Source organism: Filicampus tigris, chromosome 11 (genome assembly GCF_054856515.1).
Source record: "Filicampus tigris isolate MCC_2025a chromosome 11, RoL_Ftig_1.0, whole genome shotgun sequence".
NCBI classification, from domain to species: Eukaryota; Metazoa; Chordata; class Actinopteri; order Syngnathiformes; family Syngnathidae; genus Filicampus; species Filicampus tigris.
In genome coordinates, this window is record NC_141227.1 from 1,849,553 (window position 1) to 1,866,590 (window position 17,038).

The 17,038-nt window shown below is 43.3% G+C and overlaps 1 protein-coding gene across 1 annotated transcript in view; it reads left to right on the plus strand.

The window, feature by feature from the left end:
• The window catches only part of hnrnpll (heterogeneous nuclear ribonucleoprotein L like), a 79,797-nt gene that overhangs the window by 38,504 nt on the left and 24,255 nt on the right, over positions 1-17,038 (plus strand). The window contains exon 7 of the mRNA XM_086044429.1: positions 2,721-2,793. Within this exon, the coding sequence (XP_085900555.1) occupies positions 2,721-2,793 (73 nt within the window). The remainder of the gene's footprint in view (positions 1-2,720; positions 2,794-17,038) is intronic.

The window sequence follows — 17,038 nt, forward strand, 5'->3', positions numbered from 1 at the left end:
GTAGGCAGTTGACAAAGGGTACTCCAATTTTCAAGCCTACTGATGTCCCAGTTAATGCTGGGGTTATGCATCTTAAGCCACAGTAAACGTAAAACTAATGGTGCTGAACTAGATGGCATGACGAGAAAATGGCTAGTCTAGTAATGGTTACCACAATTGTAAGGACATAGATTCAGTGGAGTGTGTAATAGTAGTTAATACTTAGTTCCCTTGGCTCCTCTAAAACAAGAGGAAAAGAGAAGATTCCACAATTAAAAAATCCACAAAACAGTCATCTGCCCCAGAGTCTGTCAAACATTGATTTCCACGCTTTGGCCACTGTAACAAAAAACCACCTGATCCACTGTCATCCCGCAGACAAAGTCATGGCCTCTGCGCTCTGCTGGGTCAGTTTCCCACCCACTTGCATGGGCTCCTCTGTTGTTCCGGGCAGCTGTCCTGCTGACATGGCTGAAACAGGACTCATATGAGGCATCAAGACCACAGCTAGACCTTCTCCAGGAGGAACACAGTGAAATTCCAGAACCCACTTCTGTTGCCGTTCCCGGAGATGGTTGCCTAGTCAGATGGCGAGTCCTACGAGTTGCTCAAGGCTGTCCGTCTTGTTTTGTGCTGCAAGTTCATCTTTAATTCACGGATTATGTCCATGTGGAAAAATTACAAAGTGCGGCATCGTCAAATCCGCTCTCGGCAGCTAGGATTCGAAAAGAAATTAGAGTACTCTGCTACAGACAGTTTTTCTTGAGAAAAATCAAGAGCCATCTGCCGGCTTCCTTGTCTTTTTAATGCCACCTTAAGCAGCCTCATTAACATATGTAAGTAGTTGCTGATCAAATACGAGTGAGCACTGGTGCAAGAATTGGTTCACCGGAATGGCGGGATGAGGAATATTGGGTTCCGGCCAATCGGCCTGATAGGAACCCGGGAGTTCATTAACTACGGAATCAGTATTATTAACATTGAGGCGTGTATTCACTCACCTCTACCTCTCCACAAAGCCCTCATCTACTGAAATGAAATCCTGGTTCAGCCTAAAGTTCCTTAAACTAAACAGCAACAAAACAGAGGTTGTCCTCATTGGCACTAAATCCACATTATCCAAAACAAGCAGCTTTTTAATCACTATCGACAACTCACCTTAGGTTAAGTGCTGGGTCATTCTTGATAGCACATTATCATTTCAATCGCACATCAATAACACCACCTGATCATCGTATTTCCACTTTGGCAACATTAATCGTCTCCGTCCCTCTCTCACCCCTCACTCTGCCACCATCCTGATCAAAAGCCTCGTCACTTCCCATCTTGACTACTGTAACTCCCTTCTCTTCAACCTCCCCCATAAAGCCCTCCATAAACTACAACTAGTCCACAATTCAGATGCCCCCATCATCACCAGACCCCCCTCGATGCACCACATCACTCCAGTTCTCCAGCAGCTTTCTTTGGTTACCCATACAATCTCATACCAAGTTCAAAGTCCTCCCGTTGGCATTCAAGGCCATCCACAAACTCTCTCTCCATATCTGTCCGACCTCCTTCATCTTCCCTTTCCTTCCCGCACTCTCCGATCCTCCTCATCATTCCACTTGGCTGTCCCATCTGCTCGTCTAACCACAATGGGGAGCAGAGCATTCAGCTGATCTGCTCCTCGCCTCTGGAATGCTCTCCCACCCCATCTCAGAAACATTCCCTCATTCTCTCATTTCAAGTCTGAACTTAAAATACTTTAAAGAAGCGTATTCATTGTTACTCCCACCCATTTATGTAATTCCAATCTATTTTAAAAGCTCTCTTTAGTCTTTTCCTGTTATTTTTATTTATCTTATTTTATGAATTCATGTTTGTACGGTGACCTTGAGTGACAGAAAGGCGCCTTGAAATAAAATGTATTATTGTTGATAATAATAATAATAATAATAATATTATTCAAATCCCAATCGAGATGCGACCCAAGCGCATCTAGTCGGGAAAACAACGTGGATATGGTTTCCTTAATCGCATTTAGCAAGTGGTCGTGCCGACCCACTGGCGCCCCGTGATTGGCCAAAGCCTGGCGACACCGCTCTGCTTCTGCATGATCCATATACTCTGCTTCACACACACCTGCTAGTTTGTGATTGGTTGTGAAGACTAAACACACACAATAGTGTTGGTTTTCAGGTAGTTAAAACAAAAGTGTAATAAAAGTATCACTGTTTACATGGTGGAATGTGGAGGACCCAAGTGCAGTGGGAAGCAGGGAGGCAAGACCGGGGAGCAGGAGTAATCTCAAAAACGTGACTGACCACAATGACACAAAAGGAAACAATGAACTGACAAGCTAGAAAGAAGCCAGTGAACTAAATACAATCAAACTGATGAGACTACGAGTTTACCCCTGGACAAGACAAGAGTGGCTGGTGGGAGGTTGACACAAGGGACCGGCCTAATGAGAACAGGTGGAAACAAAAACCTAATGAGCAAGACAAAACGTGAAGCAAAACTCAATCTAATCAAACAAAGTCAATACATCATAGATCATGACAAAAAACATCTTTACTGAATAGATCTTTAATGAATCAATCGGATTTGGGGGATTTACAACATTCTCTCAACAATAATCTCTGTGAACCCCCCAAAAAAAAAAAAAAATCAGCAACTTTAAATGTTAGGCACATTTGAAATGTAACTCATTTTTGTTATTATTTTCCATTTCCATTTTGTTTTTGTGTCCACAGCCAACACGTCTGAATGTAATAAAGAATGACAGTGAAAGCTGGGACTACACTAAACCGTACCTGGTCAGACGGGGTAAGACACTCACTCTCTTTTGTGTGTGTCACAATGTGTCTGTATTATTCCATTTTGATATTTTGACTCAAGTCCTGTGATTCCAGTCCCGCGCACTTTTAAAGACTTTTTTTCTTAGACATGTATGACATAAATCACATCAAACGAACTCCAGCCACAAGCCAAGACTCCTTCACTTGCTTTTCTTCATCACCAATCAAAACACTCTCACAGTCACCAGCCTCTCACAAGCCTGCACATCTACCACCCTGGTAGAAGAAAGACCATAGAAGAGAAAGGAGTATGGACGTCAGGCTGACTTTCCACAACAGCTCTCTCCACTCATTACCTCCTACATCAGCGAAAAAGAAACAGTCGGAGAAAAGGATATGCAGCTCAGTCCTTCCCACCACCAGGCAGCTGCTGCTTTAAAATGTTCATGAGGCCTTAATCCCTCAAGCAGCAACAACTTCTATCGAACTAGGATCTTTCTTTCTGTTATGTTTTCTGGTTTCTGTTTTGCAGTGAAGTACACGTGGATGGAAATGGATCATGTTACCAAGGGCCTCAGCTTGATTCCCTCTGCTTTAAAAAGCAAAATGTCTAACTTGTACTCATTTGTGTTATGGTCTTTGAAGGGGACATATTATGCAAAATTAAGGTGCCCACCCATCAAGTAAGAGATTACACTGCCAAGAAAATCTTTTGTCAACTGACTATTTCCAAACATACAATTGAAACAGTCACCCCCTATCTCTGCCCCTAGTCGCCATTGTAACGAAAGTTATTTTTGTGTTGGCACACCCAGCAGTAGTGGGGTGGGACAAGCAGTGACTCAGTCGCATGGGACAGGGGCACACCATTAAAACATGCTAAGTTCAGTTAGCCTCAAAAATGTGGTATAATTTTTGGTCCTTTTTATATTTTGACTAATGCATGTCACAGACGTGTCTTTGAGACATCTGGCACTTATTTTAAATTGTGGGGAGAAACGCATACTTGAATCTCTGGAGTGCCTGTCCACCCATTGAGTGTGAATTATCTGAAAAAGTGTCTGTGCGGATTTTGCTGGATTGTGACAACATTGGGGCCACCTCACATAACACCTCCCTCACACCAACTCTCCATTCATGACAAGTGATGGGCAGACTTAATGGAAGCACTATGTTAAAAACAAAATATAAGCAGGGCTGTCCTGTTAGCACGGAGTAACATTAGCGAATAGCATAATCAGCGGCACATATGAGAATGTTCGCCAATGTGTCTCCTGTATTTGCAACATGGAAGAATTCGCTCCAATAATTAATCTTTGTTGTAAATCTAATCTTTATTGGCGCTTGCTTTTTCTTCACAATCTGGGCTTGTGGTACCAGCACTTGCCGAATTGCGACTCGCACCAACCATGGTCTTCTTGGCCACGATAGCTGTACTCTACATTGGCCTCGCTGTGGAGGTGGGTGGTGTGAGCAGTGGCCCATCTTCAAAGAGACAGGATGTTAAATGTTTGTTAGATTTTGTTTCCGTTTGTGCACTTTGACCTATGAATGTCTGGGACTTTTAATAAGATTCCTGATCTGTTTTGAATTGTGGAAAGAATGCATAAAATGTCTCCTTTAAAGATTATTTAAGTTTTCTGCAAAAAAAAATGAATAGTGCAAAAATGCATTGGTGAATAATATTATCTCATCAGGATGACCAGAGTGTAATAGTTGTAGAAGACTTGTTAAAGCAAGTGCTGATGTGAACTGTACATCATTATCAGAGCTGGGCACTTTTTTGCTGGTCCGGCCGCAACCCTCCACCCTTGACCTGGGTACCCTTCCGGCAGCTGCCCTCCGGCCATATTCACAAACATTGTTGGCCCCCACCACGTTCCGACTGCCCAGCTCTGATCATTTCATTAAACTTCTTTAATGAAAATTTGAAAATTGAAGTCCGCCACGCAGTAAATTAGAGCTGCCAAATGATATAATATGTAATGGAAAACACTGAACTTGTTACTACATTAACACTAACACTTAAAAATCCAGTTTCTGTCATTAATGGTGTCGTGCCACCAAGACGTTTCAGGTGCTTGACAGTACAAATTTCATTAATGAATTAAATTCTCCCTGCTTTCTGCTTTCAGATGTTCATATCAGGAAATGCTTGGCACACGCTATTTTGCGCCACCCCAACAAGAACTCAAAGGATTAATACTGAATCATTGCTTTAGATTACAATACGTCATTGCAACTCAATTTTACGAATGTTATTAGCCGATTTTATGGCGAATAGAGTGGCCACATCCAATATGGCGGATGCGCTGATGTATCGCTTTGAATGGGCCACCCAGTTCATCGGGTGTCTGCAGCAAAAATTAAAAGAAAAAAAGAAAATTAAAAGCTATCTTCATTTCGGATGTCCCATGCATTTTTGGCTCCCCTGGTTACTTTTATGCAGCATTCTCAAACTTGCGGCCCGGGGGCTATTTGCGGCCCGCTGCTTGATACCAAAGGATAATGTTAGTGTGGCCCCCACATTTTATGCCGTGTCATTGTCCTGCATGTTTTTGTTTCGTTTTATCAATCATTTATGGGCTATCATAGCTCAGGCTCATAACGGGAGCAGCATGGCGGGTGATGTCATAGCTTGAGATAGAGCCAATCACAAGCTGGGATGACCGAGACCGGGTGTAAATTTTCATATGATGGGCGGAGCCACGAACATTGGTCTAATTTTTTATTTTTTTTTAAATCATCACGCATCATGTAAAACATAAGTAATTTCTGTTTTGAAAATGTATTGAGTAAAAAGTACAGATACTGATGTTAAAATGTAATGGATAAAAGTAAAAAGTATTCTAAAAAATAAATAGTGAATTACAAAGTACGGGGAAAAAATACTCAAGTACAGTAATGAAGTAATTGTACTTCGTTACTTCCCATTTCTGGTTATTTACAAATACGTACATATTTTACAGACATGCCTTGCCACATTATACAGTGCTACACAAAAAAGTGGGGACAGAAAGTATTCAGACCGCTTGAAACAGAAAGAATAGACATTTTTGCAAATTTATTAAAAAAGAAAAACTGAAATACCATATGGTCATAAGTATTCACACCCTGGCGCATTTTATTGAGTAGGTGCACCCTTTTGAGCTCGTACAGCCATGAATCTTCTTGGGAATGATGCATCAAGTTTTTCACACCTGGATTTGGAGATCCCCTGACATTCTTCCTTGCAAATCCTCTCCAGTTATGTCAGGTTGGATGGTGAACGTTGGTGGACAGCCATTTTCAGGTCACTCCAGAGATGCTCAATCAGGTTTAGGTCAGGGCTCTGGCCGGGCACAAGAACGATCACAAAGTTGTTCTGAAGCCACTCCTTTGTTATTTTAGCTGTGTAATTTGGGTCATTGTCCTGTTGAAAGATGAACCTTCGACCCAGTCCTGAGCACTCTGGAAGAGGTTTTCCTCCAGGATATCTCTGCACTTGGCCGCATTCATCTTTCCTTCAATTACAACCAGTTGTTTTGTTCCTGCAGCTGAAAAACACCCCCACAACATGAACATGCTCCCACCACCACATTTCACTGTAGGGATTGTATCGGGCAGGTGATGAGCAGTGCCTGGTTTTCTCCACACATACCGCTTAGAATTAACACCAAAAAGTTCAATCTTGGTCTCATCAGACTAGAAAATCTTATTTCTCAAAGTCTGGGAGTCCTTCGTGTGTTCTTTGGCAAACTCTATGTGGGCAAGACTTCCGTCGGACCACTCTGCCATAAAGCCCCAACCAGTGGAGGGCTGCAGTGATTGTGATTGTTGACTTTGTGTAACTTTCTCCCATCTCTCTACAGCATCTCGCGAGCTCAGCCACAATGATCTTTAGGTTCTTCTTTTTACTTCTCTCACCATGGCTCTTCTCTCATGATTGCTCAGTTTGGCTGGACAGCCGGGTAGAGGAAGAGTTGGGGTCTTCCCAAACTTCTCCCATTTGAGGATTATGGAGGCCACTGTGCTCTTAGGAACCTTGTGTGCTGCAGAAATTATTTTGTAACCTTGGCCAGATCTGTGCCTTGCCACAATTCTGTCTCTGATCACCTTGGGCAGTTCCTTTGACCTCAAGATTCTCATTTGCTCTGAAATGCACTGTGAGCTATAAGGTCTTATATTGACCTTTCCTAATCAAGTCCAATCAGTTTATCAATCAATCAATCAATCACATTTTATTTATATAGCACTTTTCATACATAAAAATGCAACTCAAAGTGCTTTAAAACATTCAAAGCAAAACATAGAATTATCTTCAATCAAAAGAAAAGATAAATTATTTAAAAGTTGTTGAAAGCCAAACTAAAAAGGTGTGTCTTGAGCTTCCTCTTAAAAATATCAACAGTCTCTGCAGACCTGACATCCTCTGGCAGGCTATTCCAAAGGTGAGGACCAAAATGGCTGAATGCAGCCTCGCCATGCATTTTGGTCCTCACCCTTGGAATAAATAAAAGGCCGGCGCCAGAGGACCTCAGGATCCGCGAGGGCTGGTATGATAAAAGCAAATCAGATAAATAAGATGGCCCAAGACCATTAACACATTTATAAACTAATAAAAGTACTTTAAAATCGATCCTGAAACACACAGGGAGCCAATGCAGCAATTTCAAAACTGGCGTAATGTGCTCCCGCCCTCTGGTTCTCGTCAGCACCCGAGCGGCTGAATTCTGCAGTAGTTGCAGTGGTGAAATGCTCTTTTTCGGGAGGCCAGAGAGCAGGGCATTACAGTAATCTAAACGACAGGAAATAAAGGCATGCATCAGCACTTCCGTGTTAGCCTGAGAGAGAAACGGGCGGACTCTGGCGATATTCTTAAGGTGATAAAAACCAATCTTGGTTACATTTTTAATATGAGGAATAAAACTGAGCTCAGAGTCAAAAATGACGCCAAGGTTCTTCACACAGTGTGAGGGATTAAAAATGTGTAGTTTTGGTAAAAGCTTCTCTCTCTGACCTTCGGGACCGATAACTAAAACCTCAGTCTTGTCCTCATTGAGCTGTAGGAAATTATCTGCCATCCATGACTTGATATCTAAAATGCAATTTAAAAGGGTATCAATGGGTCCTGTGTCATCAGGAGACACGGCAATATACAGCTGCGTGTCATCAGCATAGCTGTGAAAGCTGATGCCGTGTCCCCTGATGACATCCCCGAGGGGAAGCATATAAAGATTAAAAAGTAAGGGGCCTAAAATCGAACCTTGAGGAACCCCACATTTAATTTCATGAGTTTTAGAGGAACAAGTATCCATACTTACAAAGAAATATCGGTCTGTGAGATAGGAATAAAACCAGTCAAAAACAGTACCAGAGATGCCCACTAGATTTTTAAGTCTATTTAATAAAATTTGGTGATCTACTGTATCAAAAGCAGCGCTTAGATCCAGTAGCACCAAGACTGTGAGTTTTCTCACGTCTGCAGTGCACCTAATATCATTTAAGATCCTTAAAAGAGCAGTCTCCGTACTGTGGTTCATCCTAAAACCAGATTGATATTTCTCCAAAATATTATTTGTATTTAAAAAATGATTCAACTGGATGAAAACCAGTTTTTCTAAAATCTTACTTAAAAACGGTAAGTTGGATACGGGTCTGTAGTTATTAAAAACGCTCGGGTCAGAACCGCTCTTCTTCAGAAGGGGCTTCACCACCGCCGTTTTAAAGGCAGCGGGGAAGACGCCTGTCTGAAGAGAGCAATTGACTATATTTAAAATTTGTTCTTCAAATTTCCATAAAATGTCTTAAAAAGAAATGTGGGAATTGGATCCAAAAGGCAGGTTGTTGGGTTTACCTGGGAGAAAACTCGAACAAGTGTCCTTGCATCAACCAGGGCAAAACTTTCCAGTGTTTCCTCATGTAAATATGATTGTCCGGGTTTAATTAAACAAAGCTTGACTCCAATAAAGGAGCAGAACCATCTCGAGGAAGATCAGAAGAAATGGACAGCATGTGAGTTAAATATGAAGGGTTTTTTTGCAAAGGGTGTGAATACGCGGGAATAATGACCGTATGATATTTCAGTTTTTCTTTTTTAATAAATTTGCAAAAATTTCTACATTTCAGATTTTTTTTTCAGTCAAGATGGTGTGCTGAGTGTATATTATTGAGAAATTCAAATGAACTTTTTTGATTTTGGCAAATGGCTGCAATGACACAAAGTGAAAAATTTCAAGGGGTCTGAATACTTTCTATACCCGCTGTATTCACTTTGAAAATTGTGCAGGACTTTCGCACGCAAACACTGATGTATTAGTTGCGTATTAGCCTGCCGACCAGTGAGCCTATGATTGACTGTTGCAGATAAGACTGTCCATTAATCAAACCAAAATCACACCACTGTTTTGAATTTGTAATGTCAAAAGTAGCCTCTATGATCAAATAAAATAATAGTAATTTTTAAAGTTCATTTTTAGAAATCAGTGCCTCAAAACCAACTATTCATTGATTAAATTCAAAGAAAGAACACATTTTCAGCAACCTTAAACCGATTTATACCAAATAATAACTTTTTGATCTCTCGATCAAAAGAAAATTGAATATATACAAGGTGTGTCATGGTCTGACTTTTGAGTTTGGTTTTGGACTTTAGTTTCATGGTTTTCCTTGTGTTCCTTTTTCTGTTTTGGTAGGTTATTGAGTCCAGCTGTGCTTGTCATCCCAGTTCCTGGTGTTAGTCAATCAGCTCCCTCCAACCTTTTGTGTCTTGTTTCTTGTCTCGTCAATTTGTCTGCATTTAGTTCCCTGCTTTCTTTGAGTCCTGGTCAGGTTCATTGTCATTTGTCAGGTTTCTGTTGTCAGTTATCAAAGTCAAGTCCAAGTCCTTGTGTTTTTTTTGTTCCATTTTATCCTTGTTGTTTTAAGACTTCAGTATTTTTAAACATCCCAGAACCTTGTTTGCCTTTGTTTACTTTAAATTAAACCATTCTATCCTGCCTTGTTCCCCTGCTTTTGGGTCCTCAACCGAGCAACTCCTGCCAAGGTGCCTTCAATATGTTTTGAGACTTTTTTAGTAGGGACACTTTTTTTCCTCGGACAAGCACTAAACTCTAGTCCTCTTCAAAGCGCCCACCTCCAACTGCCATGCACTTGTTACATCATTCTGACAACTTCAGAATTCAAGTCCTTTGGTGTGAACGTATCCATGACCCTCATCACAGCCTCTTTCATCTCCCACTGGTCTCAAAACAGCAGTCTCTGAGGTTTTCCTTGAGTTTGTTGAACAAACAAGTCACAGGGAGCATGGTCTGGAGTGTAGGGAGGGTGAGGAACTGTCTTGATATCCATCTCGTTCACATAGTTGGAAACACGGATGGACTTATGGACTGATGCATTGTCCTGATGGAAATACCACTGACACAGCCTTTTGCCTTGGGACCAACCTCCCGCAAATTAACTGCATGTTAAATTCATCATGAATAATTGTTTGTACTGCTAACACACTGACTTAAAACTGTACACTTATCGTCTCTATTGACACTCGACAGTCATCATCCATAAAAGTACGAATTTTCCCCACGAGCTCCGGTGTTCTGACTTCCCTCCCCCTCCCACACCACCCATCGTCTCTCACAGACTCTCTGCCACCCTTAAACTTTTTGTGCCAATGGAACAGTCTGAAGCAGTCCATAAATCAGCATAGCGTTCTTTTTCAAACAAAATTTTATAGTGTATCATGCTTCCAAAGTGTCCTCCCATCCCCACTGCATTCTGCAAAAAGTCAGCTGTGACAAGTGTGGTTTAGTAGGGTTCACTTAACGTCCACGTACAGCGGTCTCTTTCAACCTGGAATAACAAAAATTGGTACGTTATCTCATTAGACATTTAATAATGGCATATCAAAATTACAAGAGTGTGGGATGATTATAACTGGCACTGCCAAATAGAATCTCAAACCTTATTGTTTAAGGCACCTCATATGTAGATCAAGGACAGAACATTTTAAAGTGTAACGATTTGATTTGGTTAAATAGGTAATTCAAATTCAGTGTTTTTCGTCACACTCGTAGATTATGGTTATAGAATATTGATTATGTTGTGCAGTTGAACAATATGCAGAATTATTTATATCCTTCAACAAAATATACTGCAATAACTGTACCACAGTAATGTTCTTTACAAAATGTAAAAATAAATAAATAAATAAATGGAAATTTGGACTAATTGTTGTGGAAGTGAATTAGAATAATTTGGGAGCTCTGTTTAATAAATACATTAAAATTATATTAACATTGACACTATTTGGCAGGGAAAGTGTCAATGTCCTTCATTAAACCCATTCACAAGATGTATTTGTGTTACATTGCTAAAAGTGTCTAGTGTGAATGATCCCATACCAATATATAATATATGTCCACCCCTGTACATACAACTATTCACATTAGGACACGTGTACTATGACTGTGTGATATGTCACATAGTTTCTATGTAGTGTATAACGTTGCAACTGCTTGATGGCTAAAGTGATGGTGTAATGCAGGTTGATGTTCTTGCGTGCTGAGGGAGAAAAGAAAGATTGCTGTCTGATGCTAAACAGGTACTGTCTCTTTCATTGGTTTGTTTCATTACCTCCTCTGTACTTCACATGACCTTTTCCTACTACATTCAGCCTTATTTCTCATCTTCTGTCGATTTGTTAGTGTCAACCTCGTGTAGTCAGGATTTAACTCTTGTGAAATGATGTAATTTATAGAAATTATTGCATTTTGTTGTTTGTTTTGAGAAGAACATTTTGGGATTTTAATTTGATTGTAATGGACCCTTCTTCATGTTCACAAGACGCAGAGAAGTCACATGAAAACACATGAGTCTAGTGCAGGGGTGGCCTACTCAAGAAGCATGAATGGCCAACCAAAACACAGAATTCTTAACAGACCTTCATTGAAAAATAGGTTATATTATCATGTAATTAGTAAACATGTATCCGTAATAGGTGTGTGTCACGTGAGGAGCAGGATTTGGATCCAGAAGTAGACAGGACCCAGAAGTGAAAAAACAGAGACTCTACAAAAAATGCAAAGAAACAACAGAGAGCAGGGATGGATACAAAACAAAAATAAGTAACAACAGAGAGCAGGTATGGTTGCTGAAGGCTTGGAAGAAAGCTTGACATACTGACAATGTGTCACTGAGCAACACAAGCTTAAATACTGAGAGACATCAGGCCATACTCAATCCTATATGACAAAATAAAGGACCATAGCAACTGACATCAAGGACCCAACCCAAAGCACAGCCACAAGATGGAAAAAGAGCAGGTAGCAGCCATAGGACGTGCGCCGCCAGAACAGAAACAGGTGGTGGCCGCAGGTTGAGCGCTGCCTAAACAGGAATGTGCGCCGCCTGAACAGGAATGTGCGGCGGGCGCAATTCGAGGTCCTCAGACAGTCCACAAATAAAAGCTGTCTTGTCCGGCTTCGTTCCATCCACTTTCAGATGCTAAAATCCTGAATTCATTGGCATAGTCTGCAGCTGACTGAGAGCCCTGATGTTATGCCATTAACTGTTTGCCGGTGACTGATTAATGAAGGGCTGATCAAAAACTCTATGCATCTCTGCAGAAAAAGAGGCAAACGAATTCCAACATCTCTGACTTTGGCTCCCACAAGGAATTAGTCAAGCTCACTGCTCTTCCCTGAAGCAAATTGATAACATAGGCCAATTTAGCGCAATCATCTGAATACATGCTAGGTTGCTGCTCAAAGTCAAACGAATAGATCAGCAGGAATCGCCCACAAGCTCCTACCTCCCCGGAATAATATTCGGGCGAGAAGGCGAAGCAGCAGCCGGTGAGACGATCACTCCGTAATTGGAGGTGGAGGGATGGGTTGGCGTAGGTGGTGAAGTTGGCAGCAAAGCACTCAATATTGGCTGGATGAACCATTGTGTTGACGGTTGTGGAAAGGTTCTGAATTGATTCCATAATCTTCCCCTGGAGTTGCTGATTTCTGCCGAGCAGTTCTCTCTGAGCATGCACTGCTTGGGAAATTGTGTCTGAGTCTGCTGGGTCCATGACAGGTCAGAACATACTGTCACGCGAGGAACTAAATTTTGGACCCAGAAGCAGACTGGACACAAGTGGAAAAACAGAGAGTCTCTATATACAAAATCACCACATAACAGAAAGCAGGGCTGAATGCAGAGGGCATAGAAAAGCTTGACGTTCTGACAATACGTCACTGAGCAACTCGACTTTAAATACTGAGAGACATCAGGCCATGCCCAATCCCATATGACAAAATAAAGGTGGCAAAAAAAGGACTAAAGCAAATTATAACATCAAGGACCCAACTCAAAACACAGTCACAACCTGCGAACACAAGCACGCGATCTAATAGGGGAACCAGACCAACAGCAAGAGATTCCAGCGACGAGCTACCACTTCTCCAGCATATATATATACCAGGCTGATTGTAATGACAAGCAGGTGTGCACTGGATGCTCCGCCCATCCTCCAGGCTCAGGGACTGGAAAAATTACACAATCAGCCACCGAACACAGAAACATGACACAACCAGTCACAGCACTGTGGTTCAGTCATTGACAGCGCTGCCATCGTACTTCAGTCCTGACTTCTTGTATTTTGTGACCTTGACCAGCAATATTTTCTTTTTTTTCTTCTTGTGGGATAATTTTCAGTCAACAGAAAGTGACAAATTGACCGCCCCCTGAGCTGGTTAAAAACGGGTGGATTTTGCTGCTTAACTCATTTTCCAAAAACGCAATATTAATCAGAATGCAATGTTTACACTAGTGATGGCGCATAGAACTTTATATATATATAAAGTATAATATAATATATATAATATTGCAAAGAATTTTGGGGGATTGACCGCTTCAAGTATGTTTGATATTATCTGGATAAAGAAACATGGTTATTTGTTTTAATGTCCAAAGGACCAACAGAAAGAACTAATTTTATTTTGCCAATATATTTTATTGAAGAGCTTCAGAAAACAGAATATTTTTTAATTAGTAGTCACCTCCCACGCTCCATTGCAGTGTGTTGGTCATCTACCCATCCATTATCTACCTCTTATCTGGGGTCGAGTTGCTGAGGCAGCAGCTTCAGCACAAAAGCCCAGACCGATAGAGTCCACATCACAGCAGATGCGGCACCGATCCGCCTGTCGATCTCCCGTTCCATCCTACCCTCACTCGCGAACAAGACCCGAAGATACTTGAACTCCTCCACTTGGGGCAGAATCTCATCCCTGACTTGGAGAGGGCACTCCACCCTTTTCCCACTGAGGACCATGGTCTCAGATTTGGAGGTGCTGCTCTTCATCCCAACCACTTCTCAGTCGGCTGCGAACCGCTCCAGTGAGTGTTGTAGGTTGCGGCTTGAAGAAGCCAACAGCACCACATCATCTGCAAATAGCAGAGATACAATACTGAGGCCACCAAACCGGATCCCCTCAACAGCTTGGCTGCACCTAGAATTTCTGTCCATAAAATCTATGAACAGAATCGTGACATAGGGCAGCCTTAGTGGAGTCCAACCCTCACTGGAAACTAATCCAACTTACTGCTGGCAATTCGGAACAAACTCTCACATCAGTGGTACAGTGACTGAACAGCCCTTATCAGGAGGCTCGGTACCCCGTACTCCCGAAGCATCCGACAAAGGAATCCTAGAGGAACGCGGTCAAACGCCCTCTCCAAATTCACAAAACACTTGTAGACTGGTTGGGTGAACTACCCTGCACCCTCGAGGACCCTGCTGAGGGTGTAGAGCTGGTCCACCGTTCCACGGCCGGGACGAAAACCACATTGCTCCTCCTGAATCCGAGATTCGACCTCCCAATGGAGCCTCCTCTCCAGCACCCCTGAATCGATCTTACCAGGGAGGCTGAGAAGTGTGATTTTTCTGTAATTGGAACACACCCTCCGGTCCCCCTTCTTAAAAAGCGTGACCAGAACCCCGGTCTGCCAATCCAGAGGCACTGTCCCCGATGTCCACGCGATGTTGTAGAGGCGTGTCAACCATGACAACCCCACAACATCCAGAGCCTTTAGGAACTCCGGGCGGATCTAATCCACCTCCCGGGGCTTTGCCACCGAGGAGCTTTTCAACTACCTCGGTTACTTTAACCCCAGAGATAGGAGAGCACACCTCGGAGTCTCCAGCCTCTGCTTCTTCAGTGGAAGGCGTGTTGGTGGAATAGAGTATTCTCCCTACTGACCCACAACATCCAGAGTCGGGGTCAGCAGCACCCTATTCCACTATACAAAATATTAATGGTGCACTGCTTTCCTCTCCTGAGATGCCGAATCGTGGACCAGAATTTCCTTGAAGCCGTCCGGAAGTCATTTTTGGTGGTCTCACCGAACTCCTCCCACACCCAATTTTTTGTCTCAGCGACCGCCAAAGCGGCATTTTGCTTGGCCAGCCGGTATCTGTCAGCTGCCTCCGGAGTCCCGTAGGCCAAAAAGGGGTCGAGTTGCAGAGGCAGCAGCTTCAGCACGGAAGCCGACTTCCCTCTCCCAAGCCACGTCTTTTCCGGATGGATCCAAACGCATTTCCAGGCTAGCCGGAAGACATAGTCTCTCCAGCGTGTCCTGCATCATCCCCGAGGACACTTGCCAGTGGGACATGCCCAGAACACCTCACCAGGGAGGTATCCAGAAGGCATCCTAATCAGGTGCCCAAGCCTCCTCATCTGGCTTCTCTCAACGTGGAGGAGCAGCGGCTCAACTCTGAGTCCTACCTGGATGACAGAGTTTCTCACCCTATCTCTAAGGGAGAGCCCAGATACCCTGCGAAGGAAACTAATTCCCGCTGCTTGTATCCAGGATCTTATTGTTTCGGTCCTGACCCACAACCATAGGTGGGAGTAGGAACATAGAGTAAACCGATAAATTAAGAGCCTCTCAGTTCAGCACCTTCTTCACCACAACAGACTGATACAGAGTCCATATCACAGCAGACACTGAACCGATCCGCCTGTTGATCTCCCGTTCCATCCTACACTCACTCGCGAACAAGACTCCAAAATACTTGAACTCCTCCACTTGGGGCAGGATCTCATCCTCGACCTGGAGAGGGTACTCCACCCTTTTCCGACTAGGGACCATGGTTTCAGATTTGGAGGTGCTGATTTTCATCCCAACCGCTTCACACTCGGCTACGAACCACTCCAGTGAGAGTTGGAGATCATCTTTAAAAAGCAGAGATTCAATACTGAGGTGACCAATCCGGACCCCCTCAATGCCTCGGCTGTGCCTAGAAATTCAGTCTATAAAAGTTATGAACAGAATCGGTGACAAAGGGTAGCCTTGGCTGAGTCCAACCCTCTCTGGAAACAAATCGGACTTACTGCCGGCAATACGGACCAAACTACAGGGACTGAAAAGCCCTTACTAGGGGGCATGGTACCCCGTACTCCCAAAGCACCCCCCACAGAACTCCCCAAGGGACACCTTCGAATGCCTTCTCCAAGTCCACAAAACAGACTGGTTGTGAGAATTCCCATGCCCCTTTGAGGACCATGCTGAGGGTGTAGAGCTGGTCCACTGTTCCACAGCTGGGATGAAAACAACATTGCTCCTCCTGAATCCAAGATTCGACCTCCAGACGCGACCTTACACCCCTGAATAGACCTTACCAGGGATGTTCAGGAGTGTGATTCCTCTGTTGTTGGAACACACCCTCCGGTCCCCCTTCTCAGAAATGGGGATCACCACTCCAGTCTGCCAATCCAGAGGCACTGTCCCAGTTGTCCACGCAATGTTGTAGAGGTGTGTCAACAAGACAGCCCCACAACATCCAGAGTCTTTAAGAACTCCTGGCAGATCCCATCCATCCCCGGGGCGCTTTTCCACGAGGAGCTTTTTAACCACTTCGGTTACGTCAACCCCAGAGATATTAGAGCCAACTTCGCAGTCTCCAGGCTCTGCTTCCTCAATGGAAGGCATGTCGGTGGAATTGAGGAGGTCATCCAAGTATACTACCCACCGACTCACAACGTACCAAAATCGAGGTCAGCAGCACCCCATCACCACTTTACACAGTGTTAATGGTGCACTGCTTCCCCCTACTGAGACACTGGATGGTGGACCAGAATATCCTCAAAGCCTTCTGGAAGTCATTTTTCATGACCGCGCCAAACTCCTCACACGCCTGATTTTTGGCTCAGCGACCGCTGAACTCGCATTCCAATTGGCCAGCCGGTATCAGTCAGATCCTTCCGGAGTCCCACAGGTCAAAAAGACCCGATAGGACTCTTTCT